Below are 26,952 nucleotides of genomic sequence, written 5' to 3' on the forward strand. Positions count from 1 at the left end.
CCTGTCCTTAGTGGTGTTTGAAGTGGTGTCAAGGTGGAAGGCGGGAATTAACTGAGTCAGGGGAGGGTGATTCAGCACCAAAACAAGTCAGATAACTAGTCACTAAGTGTTGGGTCGAGGCTGCATTTCTAGCAATTCACTGATAAATTGGCCACCACACGAAAGCAAAGCTCTGCTTAATATTTGGCTCAACAGAGTGCGAGTGAGAACAACCCAAATTAGGTCATGTGTGTGTGTGCAGTGTTTCCCACAGAATTGAATTCCATTTGTGATGGTTGGTTTGCAGAATTAATTTGAGTACAACAGTTTTTAACAAATTAGCACAGCTTGGTTATGATCCTAACCAGATTTAAGCACAATTTAGTACAACCTGAAAAATCATTGTGTGGTGGTCAATGGGCCACCACAAATAAGTCAATGTATGGGAAACACTGGTGTGTGTGTGTGTGTGTGTGTGTGCATGTGTGTGTGCGTGTGCGTGTGTGTGTGATGCGGGACGCTCACCATGGAGAACAAGCGGGCGATCTGGGCGGTGGAGCTGGAGAACATGGAGGGCATGATGAAGTTGAGCAGGGACATGAGCTCCAGAAGGTTATTCTGCAGGGGCGTGCCTGTCAGCAGCAGCCGGTGATCCGCCTGACACAGGTGGGAACAAGAGGACAGGGCACAGGGGGGAGCGGAAGAGAGGAAGCGAGAGAGAGAGAGAGAGAGAGAGAGAGAAAGAGTAAGAGAAAGAGAGGGAGGGAGATAGAGAAAGAATGAAGGAGAGTGAGTGAGAGAAAAATTGAGAGAAAAGGATGGAGAATGAGGGGGAGAGAGGGAGAGAGAGATAGAGAGGGAGAGAGAGAGAATGAAGGAGGGAGGAAGAGAGTGAGTGAGAGAAAGATAGAGAGAAAAGAAGGGAGAATGAGGGAGAGAGAGAGGGCGGGAAAATGAGGGAAAGAGAGATAGAGAGGGAGAGAGAGAGAATGAAGGAAGGAGAAAGAGAATGAATGAGAGAGAGATAGAGAGAGAGGGATGAAGAATGAGGGAGATAGAGAGAGTGAGAATTAGGGAGAGGAAGATGGAGAAAAAAGGAGAGGGAAATAGAGCGAAAGTGAAGGACATAGAGATGAGACATGGAGAGAAAGAGAGAGATAAAGAGAGAGAGAGACATGAGGGAGGGAGAGACAAAGAAGAATGAGTACGATCAGGAGCGTGTGAAAGAGTGAATGCATGAGAGATTGAGAGAAAGCCAGAGAGACAGAAAGACAGAGACAAAAATAGAGACAAAATTAGAGAAAAAACGAGACAAAACGAGAAAGGCAGCAAGAGAGTCATGAATGATGGAGAGAATAAATAAGTTAGATGGAGGAAGGAATGAAGCAAGAATATGACAGAACAAAAGGACCTCAGCACAGATTCAACTTTAGCAAGAACTCTTGGAAACTTATACTAGAACACATTTATTTTAAAATAACGCTATTTTTTATCTCAATGGCACAAACTACTGTGCCTTGCCTTGGCACACCGTTTATGGGGCCTGCAACCTTTCAGCTAAGAGCTATGCTGGGCTGTTAGTAGGACCCGACCCTTGGCCTGTCCTCTCAAATGTTACGCTTAATGTTGCACTCACGTTGATGGCCATGAGGTGGCGATAGCGCAGTGAGTTCATGTTCTTCAGCATGTGGCCCTCGTCAAACACAGCATACTCCAGCTTCAGCTTACGGAACAGACTGCGGTCACTTGAGTTCCCTATTGCCAGGTTGTACCTGTGCATTTGCGCGCGCACACACACACACACACACACACACACACACACACACACACACACACACACACACACACACACACACACACACACACACACACACACACACACACACACACACACACACACACACACACACACACACACACACACACACACACACACACACACAGAGAGAAAGAGGCAGACACACATACATTAACTCACAGACAGATGTGCACAAACACACACACACACATATGCATGTATATACACGCGGGCAAACACACACACACACTTTCGAGGCCTTTGTTGGATCTAGTAGCAAGGCTTAATGCTAAGGGGCCTGATAAGCTGGTCTGTGAGGTCTGGCTACGCTTGATTAGACTGAATAATGAATGAGCAGCACCTCCTCGGCTTACCAGGACCCCCCCCCCACACACACACACACACACCTCCACACCACACAAACACACACACACAGACATACAAACACACACCTTCCCCTACATTCGAACACCGCCACCATCTCACTAACATACAGACACACCAGTCCCTTCTCCTCTACCCCCCCCCCCCCTCCACACACACACACACACAGTCCCTCCTCATCACCAGCAGCACCAGCGAGCGAGTGAGCGCCTTCAGGTTTCTACGGCGAGCCATTTATTACCATTACTGCTCCATTAACGCAGGACGCCCTCTGCTAAAAGGGGGACACGGCTCACCGTTTTCCCTCGTTAACCTTGAGGAGGCCGGCAGACGGCGGAGCGGCAAGGGAGGCCGCTCGGGCCAAAGGGCAACACCGTTTCGGTGACGCACTCAAGTTTCCCCCGAACTAAGGGCACGGTCCAGATCGGGCTTGGTCAGGTCACTCTTTCTCAAGGTGAACATAGTATCACTCATGCATCGAGATACACTGACTGGAGCTGGAGCTACCACTCTTGAAACCATTCGCCAAATGTACTATATATATGCAGAGGAGGCGAGTTGCAACCTCCCAGGTTTGCTCAAGGTGTGCATATTTTCAACAATTCCTTTCATCAATGATCGTTAATGATAATGAATGGAGGATCGATAGTCATTACAGGAAATTCAATACTAAAGGTTGTCAATAAAAAAAAGCAATGAGGTAATGTTTACTTCCCCGGACTTTGGCTTTATAAGCGGCATCCTCAGCACTCCTTCCACAGGTAATGGAGGTGACGACTACAAAGAAAACGCTGAATTTACTCTCACCACAATACAAACTAGATGTACAGTGTAGCGGTACAAAACATGACCGCTGTCAATTTGTTTCTATCTCCTACTCTATACCCTACTCATGCGTGCGTGTGCATGCATGCATGCGTGCCTGCTTGTGTGTGTGTGTGTGTGTATATGTGTGTGTATGTGTGCGTGTGTATGTGTGCGTATGCATCTGTGTTTATGTGGGTGTGTGTTTATGTGTGTGCATGCACCTGTGTGTGTGTGTGTGTGTGTTTATATGTGTGTGTGCGTGTGTGTATTTATGTGTGTATGTGTTTATGTCTGTGTGTGTGTGTGTGTGTGTGTGTTTGTATGTATGTATGTGTGTGTATGTGAGTGTGTGACAGTCGCACCTTTTATCTTAGTAGAAAGTACATTTCTACATCATCCTCTACCGGCAACCCTTTGCTCAACACCACCATCTACAGCCTGATGAGTGTACAGTCACTAAATGTTAATCTCTTGTATGGCCCCCATAGATGGAACTCCATGAATACTAGCATACCCCCAGAGGCTGTCAGGGTAATCATACACATGAAATTTGGTGCAGTTCAGAACATCTCAACCGAAGATAGTGGTGAAAAAAGCGGCATGTTGTTGCATTTTCATGTTTTACTGGGGGGGTTAGTGGTTAGTGGTTATGGGCTAGGTTGATGCAGGCCTTTAAGACCAACATACCATGAAAAATGTGGTCATCTTGGGTGCAACGGTGTGGGTAGTTATTTAGCAAAAAATGCATTTCGGGTTTCATGTTCCCTGGTGTTTCGGTGACCCGGGAATCGTTGTTCTGGTTATCAACATCTACCTGTCCTGTCCCAGCCATTAGCACAGAAGCTAATGCATGCCAGAGGACAGCAGGGCAAAGAGAGTGAGGGAGAGTAACCACAGCCACACAAAGCACTCCAGATGGAGAAAAATCCCCTGTATGCCAGAGTTTCCCAGAAACACAAATCACAGCTTTGCAGTGGTACGCCTTAACACAGCCGTGCATTTCTGGTTGATATTCATGTGTTCAGCAAGACATGTACAAGAAAATACACAGCATATAGAACTGATAGGAATCTAACCAGTTGATCTCTTAGTCCAAGTGAATGTCCATACCATATTTGAACATGCATCAAGGTGTTCTTGAGATATTTTCCGTTCACAAGATCAGAATACATGGTACCTCCGGCCACACATATGAACCTAGCACAGATTAAACTAACATCCAAATGCTTTAGCTCTCATGAGGCTCGATGTAACTGAAATACGCTGTGCGGGCAAAAAAAAAGGTCACCACCTGTATTTAACTAAGCAAATAGGTAAGAGCCTCCCTGTGGGGGCAATGCTATGATCTAGGGTTGTTGCAGTTGGTCAGGTCGTCAGGCAACGTTAGGTGCCCAAAGAATGAGGTCAGCTGACTACCTGAGTATACTGAATGACCAAGTTATTCCATCAATTCATTTTTTTCTTGCCTGATGGCACGGGCATATTCCAAGATGACAATGCCAGGATTCTTCGGCTCAAATTGTGAAAGATTGGTTCAGGGAGCATGAGACATCATCAGACACAGAGTCAAGAGCTTAACCCCATTGAGAATCTTTGAGGTGTGCTGGAGAAGACTTTACGCAGTGGTTTGAATCTCCTGTCATCAATACAAGATCTTGGCGAAAAAATTAATGCCATGCTGGACGGAAATAAAAGTGACATTGCAGAAACTTGTGGAAACGATGCCACAGTGATTGCGTGCCGTAAGCAAAACTAAAGGCGGAATATTAGAGTGTGTGACCTTTTTTTTGGCCGGGCAGTACACAGATACAACTACTCGGATAGAAATCTAAATCAGAGCTTCGAAATCCTCCTTAAATCTCTTCCTAAATCAGTCATTGACTGAGTGAGATGTGTCAAGATGACTCATCATTCATCCAGCCTTCAGCTTAATGATTACTGATACAAGTATAAGGCCTTTTGTCTGTGCATGGATCAAGCCTAGTCCTGGACTAAAGGAAATGAAGATCTCCACTGAAAATATAGCTTTTATTCTAGGACAAAGCATAACCCATGTATGGGAAACCAGCCCTTCATATAAAAATATAAGAAGTAGAGATGCACCGATATGGAATTTTAGGGCCGATAACGATAACCGATATTTATTGGTTTGTTGTGGCCGATACCGATACGATAACCGATAATATTACTGAAAGTGATTTGGGGAAAGCATTTAATAAGCATAATTTTATAGCAGTAATTTTACCTACCACCAAATGATGGACAAAACTCATAATAGTCCTCAATAGTACAGCAGTCAACATAACAGTAGCCTAGCCCTACAGTATGTGTGGCTCCTTTAAGTGAACCTGACGTCAGTGAATTGCGAGTGAGTGGCTAGAGAGTATGAATCGTTTTCATTTAGGACTAAACACTCATAAACGGCTCAGCTGGGAATAAGCTACAGTATAGCGACCAAATCAGAGTTTGTGAGGGAAACTTAGGTTTAGTTTCAACTGCGGGTAACTGAATAAAGCTGCAACTCCTCAGACTGTATCTTATGTCCGTCTACTCTGTTGCGCACAACCTGCTGCAGCAGAAATGAAAGGGGTTAGCCCGAAGGTTTTAATAACTTATTATGATAACCTGTCTGGAACTGAAGCAGGAATGGTTGGCATATTTCTAGGTAATAATACAAAACCCAAGCTAAAGTAATGCAAATATAATACTAAAACACAACTTAGAACTAGGCCTACTTATGTACTCGTCCCACTAACGAGTTTGTTTATTTGTTTCCCCGACCAGCGCGGTAAAGTGCAAACACATCAGCACAAGACGACTCTAGATAGGGCTGAGCTTCGCTCTGGTAAGGTTAAATGGTGGATCATTCACGAGAGGATTTTGAGATGCACAGATTCCCAAATGAACGCATATCCACAGATTTTGTTAGAGTGGTGAAATACATTCACACCGCTGACATTATATTGAGGAAAAAGTATAGCCAACCAAGCTCAAGTAGCTCAGTGTAGCCAGACGGACCTTACGTAGGCCTAAATTAGGACTTTAAAAAATATCGGCGCAAATTATCGGCCAGAATTCTGTTATTGGACCGATAATAATATTTTCATTTTTTCACTTATCGGCCAATAATATATCGGCCGCCGATATATCATGCATCCCTAATAGGAAGTTCTTTTCCAAAACACTATATCCACCATTTTAATGCATTTTCATATATAATTGTTTTAAATTTTGAAGTAATTTCAGTGGAACCTTAACTGGGTTATTGCTATTTGAATTATCTTTACTCAATCAAAAAACCACAAGTGCAGTTTCATTGATATTACCTGAAATACACAATTAAATAACATGACTTTAATTCCTGTTTTAAAAAAAGGGGTTATAGCGTTTTGGAAAAGGGGCTTTATATAAACGTATAGTATATGTTTGTGAAAGGTGCTTCTAGTTCTTTTTTTGTTCAAATGAGGTGCTTGTAGTTCTCGTGTGTCGGGCTTCCACACTCACGTGGTCACGATGATGTTGTATTCCACCATGTTGTTGAGGGCCTCGTATCGGGTGAAGCGGCGTTCCTCGGCCGTGCCTGCAGCAGGTGACACCACAGTTAGGAGTGAGCTCTCAGCTGATGTGGGCACAGGAATGTCCTGCCGTCCCGTGGGAGCAGAGGAACCGACAGCAACAGTGTGTGATGGTGGGAGGGAGGGAAGGAAGGAGGGATGAAAAATAAAACTCACCGTGATAAACGAGGACCTCAAGGCTGGGGCACCACAGATTCAGCTCACGCACCCAGTTATCTGCAACACAGAGCAAGGTCACGTCTGCATGCTCTGGAATGCTCTTAATAACACCGAACACACAGAACACAGCAGGCTTTCAGCATGCTTCACACACACACACACACACACAAACACACACACACGCACGCACACACGCACGCACACGCACACACACGCACGCGCGCACGCACGCGCACGCACACACGCACACACACACACACGCACTAAGTGGTAATCAGGGGTGCAGTACAGAGTGCAGGTAAGGAGAAGGTAGACCAGAGTGGTATACTACAGAGATTCCATGAGCTTCTAGTTTGTCAATAAACTTCAGTAGCTAGTATCTAAATACCAGTGCTGTCCGTTGGTATTCTCAGAATTCCTACTGTATGCAAATGAAAACAGAAAAAATGCCCTAGGAACTGTGTAGTTAGTCAAACTTAGTAGTTAGTAGTTAGTAAAACTGTTCTTAACTTAAACTTGTCCAAATGTGAGATTAGTGGTATGTTGAGCCTAAAGCCTTCAGCCTTAATCTTTATCCTCAACATACCACTTTACTCTTACTAATATACACCTCTAGGGCAACTGAATCAACCAACCAATCAATCAACCAAATAACATTCCATCAATAAATCAATAGATCAAAAACCCACCAACTGACCAATGACGTACCAATCTCCACATATCAATTTATAATCATGCCCCCTGTGCAGGACAAGCCAAAGGAGAGGTAAACTCTTCAACAGATGCCTCTGAATGACCCTTCACTTTGAGCACCAGTAGTTTCTGATAGACATACAGACCATGCCCCGTGGGAGAGGGGTGTGGCCTCTTACCTAGTGTGGAGGCAGGCACAACGATGAGGTGTGGCCCGCGGTTCCCCTCCTGATACAAGCTGGCCAGGAAGGCGATGGCCTGAATGGTCTTCCCCAAACCCTACAGACGGCAGAGGACAGGCGACGACACAGGCATTAAATATACATGTCCACTCCAGCGGAGTGGAAAACATATGCATAGTGTGGCACTAATGTCGAAGCATGAAAAGTGTACAAGGTGCACGCACATCCAAGTACTCTAAACTTAGGGTTCTGGACCAAAGCAATAGTCACAGCAATAACAAAAAAGTCAGCACACCCGTAGCTCCCGAGCAAATATTTAATTACGTTCCAAGGCAAACCCTTCCTCAGACTAATGTCGAAGCACACATTCTCCTTGTAGTAACAGTAGGTATGTAGATTACAGGGAGAAGTCAGCATAGAGGACAATGCAGTGTGGCTAAGAGACCTGTAAACAGCTATGGTGGTGATACACTGAGAACATTTCTGGGCAACACCATTGAGGTCCACAGAGACGCATGACCCCTGGTCAATGGCAAAAACCTATTACTAATTCTAGATGCCCTTTAATTATTTGCTGACTTTTGACAGCATCGCTGCCAAAATGATGCCCAGCTCAGGTGGTGCCTGGCGCCAGGCGGGTGAGCGAGCGACTGGGGGATGGCATGTCTCTAAGCTGGGCACGGGGTCACAGCAGCCAATCCACACGGCAACAAAAAAAAGGGGTGGTGGCAGGAGAGCATGGTGGTGTGTATTATTTAGGAGGTGTGTGTGTGTGTGTGTGTGTGTTTGTAGCGGAGGGTAATTCACACCATCTCGTCTGCCAGGATGCCGCTGAGGTTGTGCTGGTGAAGCAGGGTGAGCCAACGCAGTCCCACCAGCTGGTACGGCTTCAGTTTGAACCTACAAACACACACCAGGCCACGACTTTGATGAAGCTATACACATCAACTATTCATTACACATTACACAACCAAGGATTCTGCCTAAATTAAACATGCAGCATTTACCAGAAACAAAAAGAAAAGGTCTTTCTGTATTTACAGCTGCAGCTGTGACAGACACTGACACACACACACACACACACACACACACACAGATGTTAGAGGTCCCCAAACATCAAAACATTAAACATTTAAATGTAAAACAACTAGAACAACAATAACAACAAATCAACATATGGTTGAGCAAGAGCTTGAAACTTTAGAAAATAGCTCCATTTCAGAGATGGGCTGCTCATGCATACAAAAACACCACTCTGCTTTCTTCCCCACTTCCATGCCAGAGACGCCCACGATTTTCCGCCGATGATTATCTGGCCTCCGAAACATTACAACGGATTTCAGCATAGCGCACGGTAAATTCCAAAGCAAAATGCAAATTGCTTGTGAAAGTGAATTTGAGCTTTGAGGAAGACATTCAGCCGCTCTCCTCAGCAGGCCTGTTTCACACACTCTCGGTGCTGTATGTACATGGCCCCTGGATTACCTACGGACTTTAATTTCGGTGCCTGTGCTTAGAGCATTCATACTGCCCTCTTTGAGGCACACATCTCAAGCACAGGTCGCGCGTTAACATTCTGGCAGTCTAAGGGCTCTATTTTGGCGATCAGAAACGGAGGGTCAGAGGCGTAAAGTTTATATTCATTAAAGGTGTGTCCAGTCCACATTCACTAATTCAATGGCTTGATTGTGTGATCAAACGTCGGGTGCTTGGCGCAAAAAGGTTGTTCTTTTGTTTCTTAATCAGTCACAGGTGTGTTTTGGGCCTAACATCTTTTAAACCAATGAGAATGGCATCTGTCAATCCCTTTAACAGCAAGCAGCACAACTTCAAATAGTCCATCGGTATTTTTTTTTTTATGTATATTTTTGGGGCTTTTTATGCCTTTAATGATAGGACAGTGGAGAGTGACAGGAAGCAAATGGGAGAGAGAGCAGGGGTGGGATCCGGAAAGGACCGTGGGGCAGGAATCGAACCCGGGTCGCCGGCGTACGTGGCAGGTGCCCCAGCCAGTTGCGCCACTGCTGGGTCCAGCGCATCGGTATTTTGATAGTCAGCGGTGCATTTGAAGGAATCTGCTTGAATGAGACCGCATGGAACAGGTATTCCACTAAACCATGCAAATTGACCGACAAGGTTACCATCGAAAACATATCTTGAAAAAAAATATTCTTTGTCAGTGGCGTAAGGGTATTTAAGGGTATAAGATAGTGATTTTTGGATCAAACCACACCTTATGTTGCTAATTATCACACCCCTGGCCGCAAGTTATATAAAAAATAAAAGTTAAAAAAAATCCGTCACTGACTGGGTGTAAGATAAGAATAAGCTTTGCGAACCTTGCGCCGGGTGCAAGATAGGGGCCTATGACTCCTCCCCTCATTGCTGCATTGACAAACTGGTGTGACTATCTTTTTTCCCCCTTTGTGTGTGTGTGTGTGTGTGTGTGTGTGTGTATTTTCAGTGGATGGTGCTGTTGTGACATTTAATTTCCCTTGGGATTAATTAAGTAGGTCTTATCTTTTTCAGTGAAAATCGATCCACGTACGTGTCGTTGAGGACGCGTGGCTGCTCCATGGACCCCGTGCCGCTCTCCAGCACCTGGGTGACGTCGCGGCTCATCTTCTGGGCGATCTCCTCGCAGTGGCCCATGAGGCGCTGCACCACGTCCCGCTCCCGCAACACCTCCCGGCAGCCCGCCAGAAGCTCCATCGACAGCCCGTTACCTCCGCTCAGGGCCTTATCCTGAGCACGGACACGCACGGACACGGACACACACACACACACACACACACACACACACACACACACACACAGACACACACACACACGCACGGACACACACACACACACACACACACACACAAAGATGTAAAAGTCAAGAAGGAGCACACATCAAGCACAAGTAAATTCCTAGAGTTACAAAGCCGCATACACACATGCACACATGCATGCACACACACACGGATACAGACACACAGTCACACACACACACACACAGAAATAAACATACATCCACAAAAACATAACCGACATAAACACTTGTGTAAATGCTTAGATATCAACAAAAAACACATTAGACAACTGCCTCCTTCTAGTGCAACAGTCCACAGTGATCAGGAGATAGGCTACTACTGGTAGTTTGCAGTACTAATCCTGATAACCCTATCCACTTTTTAAAAAAGTCTTATTCTAGTGAAAAAACACCCTTGGCCTAACACATATTACTGCTGACGAAGCACATTTGTACACCGTTCATTTTTAGTGATGAGTACTGGGGATTTCACACAGAGCTGCACAGAAAAGTCAACAAAGAAGTAAAGATGACGAGTTTATGTATGTTTCTGTGAGTGACAGCTAGTGCTGCTCTTTACTGAGGGCACTCTCACCAGGTCTCGCCAATTCTTGAAAGGCCTGAGCTCCACGATCTTCTGGGCCTTCTTGGCCGAGCAGCCTTCGATGAGCGACAGCTCCTCCATGGACGCCTCCTGGAAGAAGTCCAAGATCTGTTTCGTCTGCGCGGTCAGGCGCTCGCTGCCCTCGCCCTCCGAATCAGAGTCTGACGTCAACGCCTCAAAGTCACTGACGGCCTTGGCTACACCACCATCGCTGTCGGAGTCCAAGTCGTAGCTCACCACAGGCCGCGGGTTCCGTTTCCGCAGCACTCTGGTTCCGTTCTGTGGGACCTCCTCTGCGGTTCTGTGAGGTCTTTTCGGGCTGGATGGCTCCAGCGTAGGTTTGGTCGTGGCTTCAGTGGGCTGGGACGCCGTCCGTGTGACGCTGGACCGTGAGGGAGGGGACACGTCACGCCTGGAGGGTTTGGGGGAAGGAGCATCGTTCTCTGCAGGCACCTCGGCTGGAAATGAGGACATCAGACACCGAGTTAGTCTTTCTCCTGGTCACACAGAGAGAGATATATATTTCAAACAGGATGACATTACAGCATTTCCCCAGTGAATCCACACTGAAAGAGACGGTGTCTACAGTACTCTCAGTCCACAACAAAGGAACCCAGCAGGGAACTCCGATATCAGCTCTGGAGTGGAGCAGAGGAAGATCCATGCTATGCCAGATATCCAGAGCCAGAGCCAGAGCAGGACTCCTCCAGGTCACACGTGGGCTCCTGTGGGACTCTCACCTTCTTCAGAGAACATCCGCAGAGCTTCCAGTGTGTCCTCATACAGCCAGTCATGTTCATGCAGCACATCCCTCAGTCCCTGCACGTGCACACACACGCACGCGCACACACGCACACACGCACACACGCACACACGCACACACGCACACACGCACACACGCACACACGCACACACGCACACACGCACACACGCACACACGCACACACAGACACACAGACACACAGACACACACACACACACACACACACAGTGTCAGTATATCTCATATTAATGGTGGTGATTTGGAGTGAAGATGTTAGCCCAATACCACCACAATACAGCACAATGTCAAAAGAGGATCTATTTAACAATCTACCTGGACGAAGTTTTGGGATTAATTACATACATGTAAGTAGTTTGCCGACTGACATACAACATAATATACCCATTCATATGTATGCATAAACCCATCATACGGTTCATCTATTTGTGCATCAATATCACCACATCCTTTCACCTCTTTACCCAACTCATCCATCCCTCAGGGCCCCTCACACTATAATGATATAACCACAAAAAAGTACCGTTTTAGATTATATGAATGACAACGTCCACATATAAACTATAAGATAACGTCATGAAAAACAATATTGTCGGTGTAACTTTCAGTTATCGTTACGGTTATCATTCTTGGTGTGAATGGCCCTTTAATCGTATAATATAATTTTTATATATAATACATTTTATTTCTAATATTATTATCCATTAATACATTATTTATGCACCAAACTACCATATGGTTTACCCATTTGTGCATCAACATCACGTAGGTAGGAGTGGCACCTGCGCCTTTAGTCTGATTAAAGATGTTTCGGCCGGTGCTTAGCTACAAAACAAAGTTAAGCCAAGGTGTGGAAAAAGAAGAAACCGCACACAGGGGCTGGATGATATCAAAAATATATTAAAAGTGCTAAAAAGGTCTTCCAGGCCATGACACAATAGGTTACAAAGGTTTCGGGCCTAGCCCATCATCAGTGTTCCCAGTTTGAAACACATTTTGGAGAGTGGGTGCGCACATTCAAAGAAAAGTTTTCCGCAGGTGCAAGACAAGAAGTGTGGTCTGCACACTGCAATTGCTCCAAAAATATAAACTTTATTACTTTAAAAACATAGCAACGTTTTGTTCACCCTGGATCTTCGTCAGACATGATGACAGAAACTCTTATAGGTTCCAGCACCAATTACCCAAAAAGCGTTTCAAGTGAACCCAGAGTCACAGTGTGTAGTCCATATAGATAGACATACAAATACAAATACAATACCCCATGCATCAACACACCTACATCCTTTCGCATCCCTCTCTTACATAAGCCTCTCTCTGAGTTTCTTGGTGTTTTAAGGCCCCAACGTTGTCTTCAAGGCAGAGCTGCCTGGAAGGCGCTAGGGTTAGGCATGGGTTAAGGTTAGGGATAGGGTTAGGATTAGGTGCCTTTAAGTCAACGGTGGCAGCGCTGCCTGGAAGACGACGCTGGGGGCTTAAAACACCATCGAGCTCTCTCTGACCATGCTGTTAGTATAGTAATGGCTGACTGACCTCCTTGTCCAGGTGAGGGAAGTGGATCTGCAGTTTCTTCACCATGTCCTCCTGCTCCTTCCAGGTGGGCTCTGGGCCCTCGTTCTCTGAATCGTCGGTCTGCTGATCCCCCGGGCGCAGGACAAAACCACACAGTCCGCTCGGTTAACACTGAGATATACACATGATGACCCAGCCCCATAAAAAACGCATGGATCAAATCACTCATCACCCATGTACTCAGCAGGTCTTGAAACATTAATATGAAGTTGGTGTAGTGGCGAAGGAGCCAGGTTAGTCAAGTCAAGTCGAGTCAAGTCAAGTCGGCTTTTATTGTCAATTTCTTTACATGCACTGGTCATACAAAGAATTGAAATTTAGTTTCTTACTTTCCCATGCAGACATAGACATACTATAAATACAGACATAGACATACTTTAGACATAGACATAGCCATAGACAATAAACATTAAATTAAAGTGCGAGACTGAGTTAGCATGCAGTAGTAGCCTGAAAAGTGACAGGTTTGATCCCTGGATGCCACCGTCGTGCCTTGGCTTAGGCAAGGCACTTAACCCAGATTTGCTCAAGAGACTGGCCCTGCTATTAATTGACATCAGTAAGTTGCTTTGGATAACAGAGTCAGCCAAATTAATTAATTAATAATTAAAAATAAGTGGATTTCAAGGTCTGCCTGAAAGGGGCCACTGAACCACTAGAAACAGGTTTGTTTTAAAATCCTGTCAACTGCATACTCCAGAGATCCTGAATCTTGACCAAGCCTATTTGCCCAAAACAAATCAAACTATTCGGTAATACAAAATAAATAAATAAATAAATAAAAACATCCCACATCCACGCCCTCCTCCTTCCCCGTCCTACCCAAAAGATAAACCCTTAAAGCTATAATCTGTTCTATCACAGTTGCCCATGCCCCACAAGATATTAAATAAAGCTACCATTCTGACTGCACAGAGAACCCAAACCCTTTTATCTTCTCTCCAAGAGCCAACCACAACTCCATAAAGAGAATGACTCCTGGGTATTCAGCTAAAAGCCTCTCCTCTCAAGAGACATCTTTATCTAAACCACAACCAAACCATGCTGACACCGATCCCCATCTATCTTCTACTTTAACCACTCATGCCCCCCACCCCTCCCAAAAGCCCATCACTCGAGCTTCTCACCGCAGCACTCCAGCCCAAGCTCTGTCTGTATACACAACACACACACAGACACAACACACCCACAACACACACAGACACAACACACACACCACACACACAAACACACAACACACCTCCATGTGCGTTCATCGCCCTACTAATTCCTACATTTATCTCAGACTCAAACCCTTACAGCCAGGTAGGCAGAGTGCACTTTCTTTCAGTCGCGTACACCAAGGCTCTACCCTACACATTTCAATCGGTTGTGATTGACGTGCTCACACTGCAGGTTCGAACTGCTCACACTGCAAGACAGCCAACAAACTTTTCTGACATACCAGAAATCCAACCCAATCAACTTGGGAGCTGGAACGTTGATTGGTACATCTTCTAGTTGGGCGACATGAGCCTACTCAAACTGCACAACAAATCGGCGTTGTTGGGTCTGACTGAATCGAGGCCAAAATTGCACAGTCTCTGACCGGCAGACTCCCTCCAACCCCGACCCACCCTCCCTCCCTCCCTCCCTCCAGCCTGGCTGGCAGCATCCCAGACGGGGCGCTCCGCCTGTGTGCCATCCAGGGCTGCTCATGTAGGACCGGCTCCCTGCAGCATGCATCTCGCCGTGACAAGAACAAATGGCCCCGCCGGTGTGGCACTACATCATCGCTCGCTGGGAGGACAAACCTGGAGGATGTATTCAAGACCTCAAGTGTGTTTATGTTTGTGCATGTGTATGTATATGCATGTGTGTGTGTGTCTGTGTGTAGGTGTATGTGCATATGTGTGTGTGTGTGTGTGTGTGTGTGTGTGTGGTGGGGGGGTTGCAGTGTCCTTGAGTAGGGACACGTCATGTAAACACCTTGTAAAGCAAATAAGCATGGGAAATGGATGAGATAAAGCCTTGTGCCGAGGAGGTGTGTGTGTTTGGGGGGGGGGGGTATGTTATCTTCAACAAAGGGACAACAGATGCGCGTGAACTCACCACGGATGGCTTCCGCTTCTTTCTGGGGAGCGAATCAGAACTCGGCTGCGACTCGTCTGTCTCCCATTTCCTTTTACAGGCTGCCTCTGAAGACACACACACACACACACACACACACACACACACAAGGACATGTGAACATACAAGGAGGCTGCCTCTACATCAATCAATGTCAGGGCGATGACCACACACAGCATATGAGCCTACTTGTTCAATCCAGTCTTATTCAGTAGTATTGATGATGTCCGCCTGAGGTATCACCCTGGGATTTGTCATGGTGTGTGTGGGGGGGGGGGTACTAACCTGATTCTCCTGACCATTTTGTGGAGACTTGAGGCGATGAGAGGCTCACCTGAAATTTATTTGAAAATCTATCAGAGCATGTCATTGTAGGAACAGCAATGGAAATGGTGGAAAAGGTTTCATAACATTACACATACAGAAACAATAAGGTACCGCTAAATAAAGAATAAAGAAAGAAAGAATAATTATACAGAAAACACTGTATTGTCTAAGTTAGTTTGAGGTCACTAAATCCCTGACCAGATGCGGTGAAAGCAAGCTCTGTGGCCACATATTGCCCCAATATAAAATTTGTGAATACCTGTTTAACAGTGGCATGACTTGCAATCACTGAACTATAATTAATGTGATGTAAACTATTATGAACAAGTCTGTCTCACAAATAATGTATGAGTTGTGTAAGTTGTGCACACAACCACAAAATGAACAGCTTTTCAACTTTGTGAAACAGGCCAGAAATTCTTGATATACCTATGCATAATTAATCTCCACTACAACACAAACCTTCTGACCACCTAAAAAGCACAGAATTTCAAGACTGTCAACAAAGACTCTGGAGTACTAACAGCCTCAACCATCTCTGCTTTTAACCTCACCTTTAATTCTAGGTTTTAAAAATCACATGTTCAATCCTAGAGTGGGAGCACCTTCAGAAATAGGGTAAAAAATGAAAAGGTGCAGTCCTCATTTCTGGTGGATGATCAATGAAAACCTAAACTCAACATGGCTGCCGTGCATCACCCAGGTGAATGTTACGCCCCTGTCACCGTAAAGGAATTTGGGGTATATGTAATGTGTGTGTGTGTGTGAGAGAGAGAAAGAAGTCAATCCAAACTCGACAGCCAATCAAATACACCTCTTACTTCAGTGTCCCTGAGCTTGCGTTGATGATTGTTACAAACTATATTGAATTATAACGTAAGACTGCACCTTTTAAAATCTCTCTAAGTTTGTACTGCACCGAAGCAAGCACAACTGTACACCCAAAACAAGCTATATGAGGACTTGCTTCTAGTAACTTCCATGCACAGCTGATGCACTAAAAGAGGAATGACAGAGGGGTGCGTCCCATTTCTGTGCTTGAATTGGGCCAAAGACTTCTGACGTTTGAAGGTCATAAACCAAAATATGAGTCTATGCTGGGCATAGCACGACAATGGAATGATGGATGCTGTGAGCATTGTAGGCTACTGACTTTAGCGCAAAAACTTTATAATAAGGGCACTTGTTCTGTTGAAGCGCTCAAAGTGGCAATGTATCAAAAGAGTGCTGTGAATCATTGACATTGTTTGATATGACCAATGGATTAATCAAGTTCGTATAAGGGTCAGTTGTTCAAAAATTCATCATTCAAAGACAGATGATCAGTGACAAATGAGATGTCAAGCCATTCAACCTTTCATGACTGCATGCAAAAGAGTTTTTTTGGGATAGTGTCTTCTGCAAAGCCAAATGAGACCCAACATTGTGGTTCTGTGCCCAAGATGATGAGCTTCTTACCTCATCTGCACTATCTTCAGTCTCTTCTGATTGATCTGACAGAACAATCACATTCTTGTCAGACTGCTCCTGCTCTCTTGAAGACACATGAGCACATAAGAAGTTAGAGATTACATTACGAGTTGAAAGCCAGGTAGAGCCTGGCTGTTTGGCACAATTACGTACTCATTTGAAGACTCCACGTGGGATGACCCCCATGGTGGTTAGGGAAGAGAAACGGGGCGCCTCGCTAATGGACTTACTTGTCTTTGAACAGTGAGCTCCCCGACAGGTCCGTGTCAGACGTGTCTGCCCCCGGATCTGAATCCAGCACAATACAGCTGGACCCTGGTCCACTGGGCCGTTTGGACTCCGGGGTCTCTGGTACAATCGCGCCTGACAATGAACGATATAAGGTGTAAAGGTTAGGAAGGGTCGGTTAAACTTTGTCAGTTTGCCTCATAGACAGGTTAGCCTACTGATACTTTATTTCCCGTATGATAGTAGAATTCTAGAGGAAGTGTTAGTGTGTGTTCATTCGGGTTAGCATGGCAGACTATGCTACATCAGTAGTTCATTCGTGAAAAGGGGAGGTTAGCTTGGTTACCAAAATGTTTTAGGGTGGAATAAACAGAAAAACTAAACCGTTCATCTCATGATTAACTTATCTATCAAATATGGTTAATGTTATTTTCATCTCAGTTAATGTTAGACTTGCAAAACGCCTACCAGTTAACGATACATCTTTGTGCACATCCTTCCTCCGGCTGGTAGTTCTAACGTTATGTTTAGTGTCTCCTTTGTTATTCCTCATCATTTTCACTGTTGGTGATTCCGTAAACAATGCAGTAAGCTACACCCATGCAAAGTTGTGTCTTTATGATCTGGTTTCACGTTACAGACACTGTGCATTTATCCTTTGATACATAGTTCAGGTGGGTGTGCTAACACCAACTTGCTAGCATGCTAACAATTGAATGAGCGCTGCTGCCACAGCAATAAACTATCAACCCTAAGTTCCTATGCCAGCTGTGCTGCTATTAAATGTGTCATCCTAGACAACTCATATAGCCAATCACCCTTAACACACAAAATAAGCAGGTCATGTATTTTCCTCACGGCTCCACTGTGGGAACGAATAACGTTACACCACAAAGAAGCGATATGATGTTAGCGTAGCGCACTGTTGTCACAGGGAGACCCACAGTTGCCAAATAGGTAAGATTTCTAACTCTAGCTTCTACCTTCTTGTGCTCCCCAACCAGAAATCTAGTGAGGTTTCAGGGCTAGGTTGCTTGTATGTTCGCGTTATTAAGTCATACTTTCCAATTAATGTCCAAGAAAATCAATCAGTCAATAGACAAATACCTGCAGGAAATTGATACTATTAAGATATCTGGCAACCCTTATCACATGGTCAACCTCTGAAAGTAGCCAATCAGAGTAGGCCTACTTTCTACTTTAAAAGGCTGATGGTCCATGTCCACTGCATGTGAGCTTCTGGGTAGCCTACCCAGATGTGTCCAACCAATCCACATAACAGTTCTGAGCTATTGGGATTCATTGCTGGTTAGAATTACATTATTCAGTACAATAGTGTGATTTCTGCGTTGTGGCATACCATCTGTTTGGAAGATAATTTACCCCATTGTACACAGTTTTCCCTCACGGATTTTTCTCCTGTATCCCACACAAGTGATATGTCAATAGGCCCATGTATTGGATAAGACTCCTTTCAATTCAATCTCCTAGATTTGCATGAGTACCATGTTTTCCTTTCCGAAGTGAGAGCACCCACTAATTATAGCCTACCATAGAGCCATGAATTTGTGCCACAATGTTGGTCAAAGAACATAACGAAAATAAGTAAATAATAAAATGTGTGACTGAGTTAAGAATGATTAAATATCAATAGACTCAGGAATACCCTGATTTATATGTAATACAAACATTTGGGGAAATATCTTAATTTAAGTCTAGCCTATCATCTTGTGATGATTTGCTCACTCCAGGAATAGAGTCTAAGACGGGCCAAATATTATTTTCCATTCAAAATCATGTTAAAGTAGGCTTAAATTGTGCCACATTATGTCATATCAGTGGTATTGTGTAGTGGCCAAGGCCAGCAATATAGCCAGAAAGTCACAGGTTCAATATTTGGTTGCTGTTGTGCCCTTAAGCAAGGCACTGAACCACAAGTTGCTCCAGAGGGGCTGTTCCTGCAATTGGTCTTTGTAAGTTGCTTTGGACAAAAGCTTCAGTTAAATACACAAAAAAAGTGCACACAAATGATTTCCGTTTCCATGTATCCATTTTGGCACACACTTTTATCCAAGGCGACTTACAACAATAAAATAACATTTAAGCTACAGCTACAGCAATATAACAACATTTAACTAGCCTACTACAGCAATATAACAACATTTAAGTATCCTACTAGTCAAAAGGTAGGAGCAGAAGAGGAGGGAAGAGAGGGAAGTGCAGAGGAAAGAGGTAGAGGACCGAAGAGAGTGAAGAGCATGGTAAATGCCCTATCAGGTGTGTGAAGAAGTATTCTTGGAAGAGGTCTTCAAGAGTTTTTTTTTTTTTTTTTTTTTGAAGACCGAGAGGGACACCCCTGCACTGGTGGGACTCTAGGGGGCAGATGAAAAAAAGTCTGGATTGCCATGGTTGTGTCAGTGGGGGGGTCAGTGGCAGACGACATTCCTTGGAGGAGCGCAGCGGCCGAGGGGTAACATAAGCCTGAATTATAAAAGATTGAAAAGAATTGCACCAGTGGCCTGTCCCAGGCAGTACTGTACACATGGCACAGGTATGCAGGTGGTGACCTGGGGCCCATGGAAACCTTGGGGCCACCATGTGTTATTCATTTATTTACATGTTTTTTGTCTTTCTTTCCATATATTGGGGGGGGGGGGGGGTTATGGGGGTTGCCTTTACTCAAATAGGACAGTGAAAAGTGACAGGAAGCGAGTTTCTCTAAAGCAACCTTGAACCTTGACCTTGAACCTAGAAAGCGATAGGCCTAGAGTCATGGTGCATTCATGTGCATGAGAAAAACCTTTTTCCCAGTGAAAACATCATCGTTCATGTCACCTCATGTGAGAATAAGAGGTGGGAAACTGGGTGAAGATTTTGTTAATGGAGTTGCCCAGTTGTGGGCTGGTTGTTACTTTTGTTGTCATGTAGTTCATTTGAAGTCCAAGTAGACTTTCCATGTAGTCCATCAATTTTAATGTAAACTTGCCCATTTTTGTCACTTGAAAGCTGCATATCCTTCTTTCACAAGCACCTTACACCATATTTGCAAAATAAGCAAATACAGTACAGTTGTTTATTTATAATTAGTTAGCATATGTTTTAACCTTTGTTGTGGCATCCATGTGTTTCACACATTCCGACGGCAAAGCACATGAACACTCAGGGAAAAACAACATAATCACAGAGACAGTCCCTGATATTCAAGGAATGAAAATGTCTGCAGCTAGTCCTTCTCACAGGTATTGTATCCGGAGAGAGCAACACCAAAATCATTTCTGTGCATGTGGTTGTTTTTTTCCCCCAAAACATGGTGGGTTTTGGATGTGTCTTTCATTGGAGCTTTATTGCTTTTATCAGAAGCCCACCGCATACAGATTAACTTATCACAGTAGGGTGACCCAAGTGAGAGGCCACCATGGCCTTGGGATGATGTGCCTGCACTGCCGAAGGTTTTCGCGGGCAAATTTATGACAGGAGCAGCACTGAGCCCTGTTTGGATGATTGGGTTCAGGCTTGCTTTATCGCACTCCAGTAACTCAAATATGAGTCAATATATTACTTCCAGCGGGGCCACATAACTCCTTTAGTCCATTAATAACAACCACAGAGGATTGCAGCAAATTCCAGTCTGTTACAAGCACAAAGGGCTGGAAATAACATACAAGAGAAACTGAGATGTACACCAATCTTCAGATGAGACAGAACCAAAGAGCCCTGTTTTTATCCGTTCTATGTTTATGCGGTGTGGTTTTAAACTTGGCTCTGCCTTTTACTTGCAAGGGCTCGCTTGGAATAATGTGAGTGCCATGATTAAATAAAAAAAATACATAACAAAATAAGACAACATGTATTCAATGTCAAAGCATTGAAGAATAAGAGTAAGGTTAATGTCAGATAGTACCATAAGTAACATAATTCTCATGGGAGCCAGAGTGGGATGTCCTCTCTCATATTGTGCCACGCAAAGTTCTGTCTGATGCTTCATCCATCAGATCAAAGCAGCTGATGTCTGTGAAATTATACCAGCACAGTGCATACACTGCTGGCTATGCATATTCAGTGGTGACAAATGCTAGAAATCCATTATCCACGCATCAGTATCGATTTTCTTGAAGAAACCTGGCTTCACAGCAAACATGTTTCATCCACAACCTAGAGCAACTGGGTGAGATCCAGGAGTCCATTTTAGCCCATTGATTACATGCTAATTGGTATTAAATGTAAAGTGTCAGATGGAACAACACAAACAGTACTAACTGCCACAAACATCTACAAGGATTTGGAAGAGTGTGTGGAGTGAAATAAGTCTCCAGCTGATTTATAAAAAGAAAAAAAGACAGAAAGAAAATATTGGCAGTAATCAATAAGTAAATATTGTAGCCTAAATTTGACCAATGTTTAGCCTAAATATACATAGACAAAAGTAATTTATTTTAACCATTTACTTTATTCAGTTTAATAAAGTAAAATGGTTCTCTCTGCTTTAATTTACTGTAATTCACTGTGTGTTAGACTTATCACTCATCCTTCACAGTAATGCACTTTGCTAATTAGAGCGCACATGTGTGTTAATGATTCATCTGGGTACATCTGTTAGGCCTACCCAAACCAAAATACACCACCGCTAGCGACTTTAATACATTCCAAGATTTCGTCCAATGTAGGTGCTAAACCAAGCTCTGGTTTTTAAGTTAACGCGTATCTTTGCGACAGTGAAACTGGTGAAAATCTAGCTTTCTCTGCTCAGTTTATCAGTGGTGAGGTTCGCGCTCTCTTCTAATGGGATGAGGGAGGAAGGTGGAGAGAGTGGTGTGTTGGACAGTGGTGCGCGGTGTGTCCAAGTGTCCATTTTGATTTACTATAGCTGTTAAGAGGGCTGCTACAAGATTTGTCCTTGATCCTTCTGAGGAAGCAAATTGGCATGAGTCATGGCGTAACAAAGGATTTTCCGATGGTGCTGACGCGGCGCGTTTCTCATTCATGTCCCGCGGTGACGCGCTGCGACTGCGGTAGCTGCTGCGGCGGCGGCGGCGCACTGCCTCCAGCACAGTCTGTAGGATACACAGACCGTCTGTCTATGCTAATATCAACCTCCTAAATATACCTTTATTGTTGAAGACTAAGTAGCTGGAGACACTCATTCAAATTCAGAATTTCGCCGGAACGAGGATGTGGACGCGCTATCACCTACAATAGTTAGTGGAGCCTTATCAGATAAAGACTACCGCGTCTGTTTTAACTAGTGGAGTCAAAGTCGTCGTTATTGTGTCATTTCTTGATTATCTAGGCTATAGTCGAAGTTCGCTTTCCCAAATGTGAAGACTAGTCTAGACTACTATGCAACCCTATTGAAATAATCTACAATAAACAATTAAGGACAGAGATTTAACTATTTACACTGCCAGCGTTTAGCAGCATGCGAGAATGTGGTAAAACATTATATTCCATAGGCCTAAATGGTTTCAGTAACCGTAAAATGGGGGAAGATGTGTCTTTTAAAGGTTCTCTTTTTCGATGGTCGACCAGAGCACACAAATAATCAAGGTTACTTTGTTACAAAAAAACGTTATTTGCATGATGCACATGTTCTCCATTTACGTAAAAAATATGAATGGAACCGTTCAAGTGCCATATATAGTATATACTTCCAGGAATTAGTTCACACAGCATCACAGTTGACAACGTGGGCTAGCTGTAGTTTTCCCCGGGTATTTTCACTAGTTAATTCAAAAGTGCAGCGCTGATGACGATTGATTTTTAACTGGTAATTTTAAGGAGATTAATTAATATTTAAACACATGTAACAACCTGCCTAAGGTGACGTCAGGCCAGTTGTTTTGGAGCGCACATCCAATCGCATACCTGGCTTAAATTCTACAGGAGCCGATAAGGGTCTATCTTAACCCTGTCGCTCTCCTCACGCACCTACCACAACGCCCCCTCTCTAGATGCTCGGTGTTGCCCGCCTGCTGCTTTAAACGGCAGCACTGATATGGAAAGCCCATTGCAGTTGCAGAACGATTTCTATCCGGAGCAGCAGCAGCTCCAACACTGTAAGTACCAGCACTACTGCGGACGCCAAGAACGCTCCATCAGCCAGCAGGACCGGGGTTGCACCTGCAATAACTCTACCTACGATGCACGGAAAAGCCTAATTTCTCACGGGACGTCGCCTACCCCTCACGGAACTTTAAGGACACCGTCCGTATCGTCTTTGAGACAAGGCTGTCAGTTAAGCGCTTGCGAGTTCACGCCCTCTAGTCATGGTAGTTCATCCAGACATCATCATCACCACCATCAGCAGTGCCACAGTCGGCAGCGGGGCAGCCCGGCCAGCAGCCGCAGAGAGAGTAACTCTTATAAGCAAATAGCCATGAGCAGCTGCAGATACAACGGCGGCGTAATGCGGCCGTTGAGCAACTTGAGCTCGTCCCGCAGAAACGTACACGAGTTTGATTCGGAGTCCCAGCCGCTGCAGCCTATCTCCACTGCGGATGCGTCGGACACTCTAGCCTCTAAACCGGAGAACAACTCGACCACTCTTATGCCTTACGCATCGGGGGATGGAGGGGGTGGATGTAGCCACAGTGGCAACAAATCGGGCAAAAAGAAGAACCAGAACATTGGGCAAAAGCTTGGACACAGAAGGGCCTTATTTGAAAAGAGAAAACGGTTGAGCGACTATGCACTGATCTTTGGGATGTTTGGGATCGTTGTTATGGTCATAGAGACGGAACTGTCGTGGGGTGCATATGGAAAGGTGCGTAACTCAATCCCGAGCTGTGCAGCTCCTCATCTAGGTCAGAATACATTAGCGCTCAGGTTGACAGCAGACGGAAAGCACAAGTTTGTGAAGTGCATAAAAGCACTGTGAACAAGGTCATGCTTAAGCCCATCGCCAGGCACATTTAAGCTGTTTTAGGAAGCTATTCTCCTAATGGCCACTGTCATCAGGCACACCTGTACAGGTGTTCGTGTAAAATGATAGCCCACAGATGACACACGAAATGTTGCTGTAAGATAGATGTAGCCTATCTGACTTAAAGCAATAAGGTTTCTTTATTATTTACTTTTTAGGACATGAGAACATAGTACCAAACTGTAGCCTACAGTATATTTATTTTGGTTTATACATATTTCAACTAAACCTTGCATGCAAATAGCAGTAAAGAATTAAAAATGACCTGTATTGTAAAGGTATGTAAGTGTGCTCTTCTCTTTCAGGAGTCCTTGTATTCATTAGCTCTAAAATGCCTGATCAGCCTTTCAACCATCATTCTTCTGGGTTTGATTATCATATATCACGCCAGGGAAATCCAGGTAAATCAATCATTATAAATCACAATTGTTCTCTTTGGTTAGTGTGGATGTGTGCCATTATTTTGTGACTTTCAGTCTTACATGAAAAGTTGTGCTTTCTGGTCTTGGGGCGAGGAGCATGCATGTAGGCTGATACCCACTGTACTGGGGAAGAGAAGGCAGAGAGAAGAATACTCTCACATGAGGCTGATGAGTGGTTTTACCCCAGGTGCATGCTCCTATCCATGTAGAGGGAAGCTAATTAGTGTGATGACATGTGGAATCCCATGCCAAAAGCTAACTTTACTATACTTAATATGGAGTTCGTTTTGCCTGTAAATGTAGGTATATGCAGTGATGTCTGTTTGGTATATTGTAACTATTTGTTTGTTACATAATGTTATATTTATCTTTTTGCCCATGTTGCATTTCTTGGTCAGAGGCACACTTTGAGACTGATAGACAGTGTGTCAACACTATAAGGCAGCAAAAAGCATGTGTGTTGCCAGTGAAATTGCCACATAATAGCTCAGATTCAAAGAACGTGCACATAAAATTCAGCAGAGCAAAATAAATCAATCTTTACCTCTGAGACTAGTTCAGCAGCTTTGTGTGGTGCGCAGGGACAGTGAGCTTGTGATTCTTCTGTGGTAGCGTGCCTTGTTCTGAGGCTGAACTGGACTACTGGACTGTCGTCGTAGCCAGAATGGTTCAAACACTTGGACAAAGCTCAATTTTATGACCTTGCGTCAAAGCATTGTTGCATTATTTGCATGTCTGTGTGTGTGTGTGTGTGCGTGTGTGTGTGTGTATGTAGGCCTGTGTGTGTGTGTGTGTGTGTGTGTGTGTGTGAATGAGTGCGAGAGAGAGGGGGGGAGAAATAGAGTGTGTGTAATAGTGCAATTCAGCAGTTATGTCTCTGTTGTAGTACCATTTAATTAAGATAACAAATGTTCCTGAATGACATTCATCTGAACAGTGGTGACATACATCACTAAATTGAAAAGGTGCTTGTGTTCAGACCGCATTTCCTTAACTGAGAAAACTGGGCAACACCGGACCATTTTGTAGGGCCTTTGCAAATTTTTTAACCAGAGCCCTATTCCCCGAGGCTAGTACTACCCTTTGCAAGGAAACTAGGTTTGTTTTTGCATTGCTCATTACAGTGCATGAAAATGCACTGTTCTGTTATCCGAAGTCTTCTTCTTCTTCTTCTTATTCTTCCCACCAAATTTCTGCGTCTAATTCAGCTTTAACCGTTTAACGTAGAAACTTCGTTCAACCTTTGTAACGTAGGTCTTGAAAAGGACACGTGGGGAATGTATTTTTCACTTTTGTAAACTTTATACTTTTTGAGATATTAATAAAAAACAAGCTTATTTTCCCCATAAACTTTGCATTAGCACTATGACATCTCAATGGACTAATTAACTTGATTTGCACCTGTATCAACTTCCAGCTGCTCACTACTAGAACCCATCAAAGGGCCATTTAAACTGATATGCACCTGTATCAACTGCTTTCTGCTTAACTAGGCCAACTCTCTCTGTCTCTCCATTCTACAAGGATATAAGGCACATTCCATCCAACTTTCTATCCATTCATCCTCTTCAAACCATTCACTCATCCACCCATTAAACTATACATCAACATCCATTAAACAATCTGCCTGTCAACATCCATTCAACTTTCTGTCTATCAACATCCATTACACTATCTACATTCAACTTTTAAACTATATACTCTGTCTCAGGCTTTAAGCATACAATCTGGCTCTCTTAAGACTACTATTTCCTCTGCCCACAACTGTTTCAAAATACATGTCCTCACTACAATAATTCACTATTAAATAATGTAACTATTTAAACTACTCAACTATTTAACTGTTCAGCCATTTCAAATGTCAGTTGTTATCAACTATGACTCCTGCCAACTGTTTCAAATAAAAGTTTGTTTGGCATTTTATGTTAATATACAGTATTTTATATTTTCATGCACTGGTAATTTCCTCGAAATTACATTTTCTAGTTTCACTGTGAAAATCCAAATCATGGTGAATTGCATGTGTGCCTTTGCTGCTTAAATCTACATAGAATAAGCTAGCCGTTTGGTTGACATTGTGAGGTTAGCAGTAATCTGATATTAACATTTGATTAAGATTACTGTCCAGAAATTTCCGTAAGTGTCTTAG

The 26,952-nt window shown here is 44.1% G+C and overlaps 2 protein-coding genes across 3 annotated transcripts in view; one reads left to right on the forward strand and one right to left on the reverse strand.

Moving 5' to 3' along the window:
* smarcad1b (SNF2 related chromatin remodeling ATPase with DExD box 1b) overlaps window positions 1-18,384 on the reverse strand; it is a 28,742-nt gene extending 10,358 nt beyond the window's left edge. Inside the window, exons 1-15 of one of the 2 annotated variants that reach the window (XM_076284212.1) lie at window positions 17,931-18,384; window positions 17,465-17,597; window positions 17,223-17,298; window positions 15,723-15,771; window positions 15,420-15,505; window positions 13,290-13,388; window positions 11,716-11,794; window positions 10,967-11,433; window positions 10,126-10,322; window positions 8,387-8,477; window positions 7,575-7,674; window positions 6,700-6,759; window positions 6,473-6,548; window positions 1,616-1,751; window positions 505-636 (exon numbers count right to left, since the gene is read on the reverse strand). In XM_076284212.1, coding sequence (XP_076140327.1) covers window positions 505-636; window positions 1,616-1,751; window positions 6,473-6,548; window positions 6,700-6,759; window positions 7,575-7,674; window positions 8,387-8,477; window positions 10,126-10,322; window positions 10,967-11,433; window positions 11,716-11,794; window positions 13,290-13,388; window positions 15,420-15,505; window positions 15,723-15,771; window positions 17,223-17,298; window positions 17,465-17,597; window positions 17,931-18,018 — 1,869 coding nt within the window. In that variant the 5' untranslated portion in view covers window positions 18,019-18,384. Of the gene's footprint in view, window positions 1-504; window positions 637-1,615; window positions 1,752-6,472; window positions 6,549-6,699; window positions 6,760-7,574; window positions 7,675-8,386; window positions 8,478-10,125; window positions 10,323-10,966; window positions 11,434-11,715; window positions 11,795-13,289; window positions 13,392-15,419; window positions 15,506-15,722; window positions 15,772-17,222; window positions 17,299-17,464; window positions 17,598-17,930 lie in introns of both variants that reach the window. The other variant, XM_076284211.1, reaches the window with a different exon arrangement.
* Window positions 18,385-23,454: 5,070 nt separating this feature from the next.
* Window positions 23,455-26,952, forward strand: part of kcnn2 (potassium calcium-activated channel subfamily N member 2) — a 31,448-nt gene continuing 27,950 nt past the window's right edge. Inside the window, exons 1-2 of the mRNA XM_076283263.1 lie at window positions 23,455-24,222; window positions 24,687-24,782. Of these exons, the coding sequence (XP_076139378.1) occupies window positions 23,455-24,222; window positions 24,687-24,782 (864 nt within the window). The remainder of the gene's footprint in view (window positions 24,223-24,686; window positions 24,783-26,952) is intronic.

Source organism: Alosa pseudoharengus, unplaced genomic scaffold (assembly GCF_046254945.1).
Source record: "Alosa pseudoharengus isolate Yale_2024_CS ecotype anadromous, Long Island Sound unplaced genomic scaffold, YU_APseudo_1.1 YU_APseudo_1.1_scf_14, whole genome shotgun sequence".
In the NCBI taxonomy this organism is placed as follows: Eukaryota; Metazoa; Chordata; class Actinopteri; order Clupeiformes; family Clupeidae; genus Alosa; species Alosa pseudoharengus.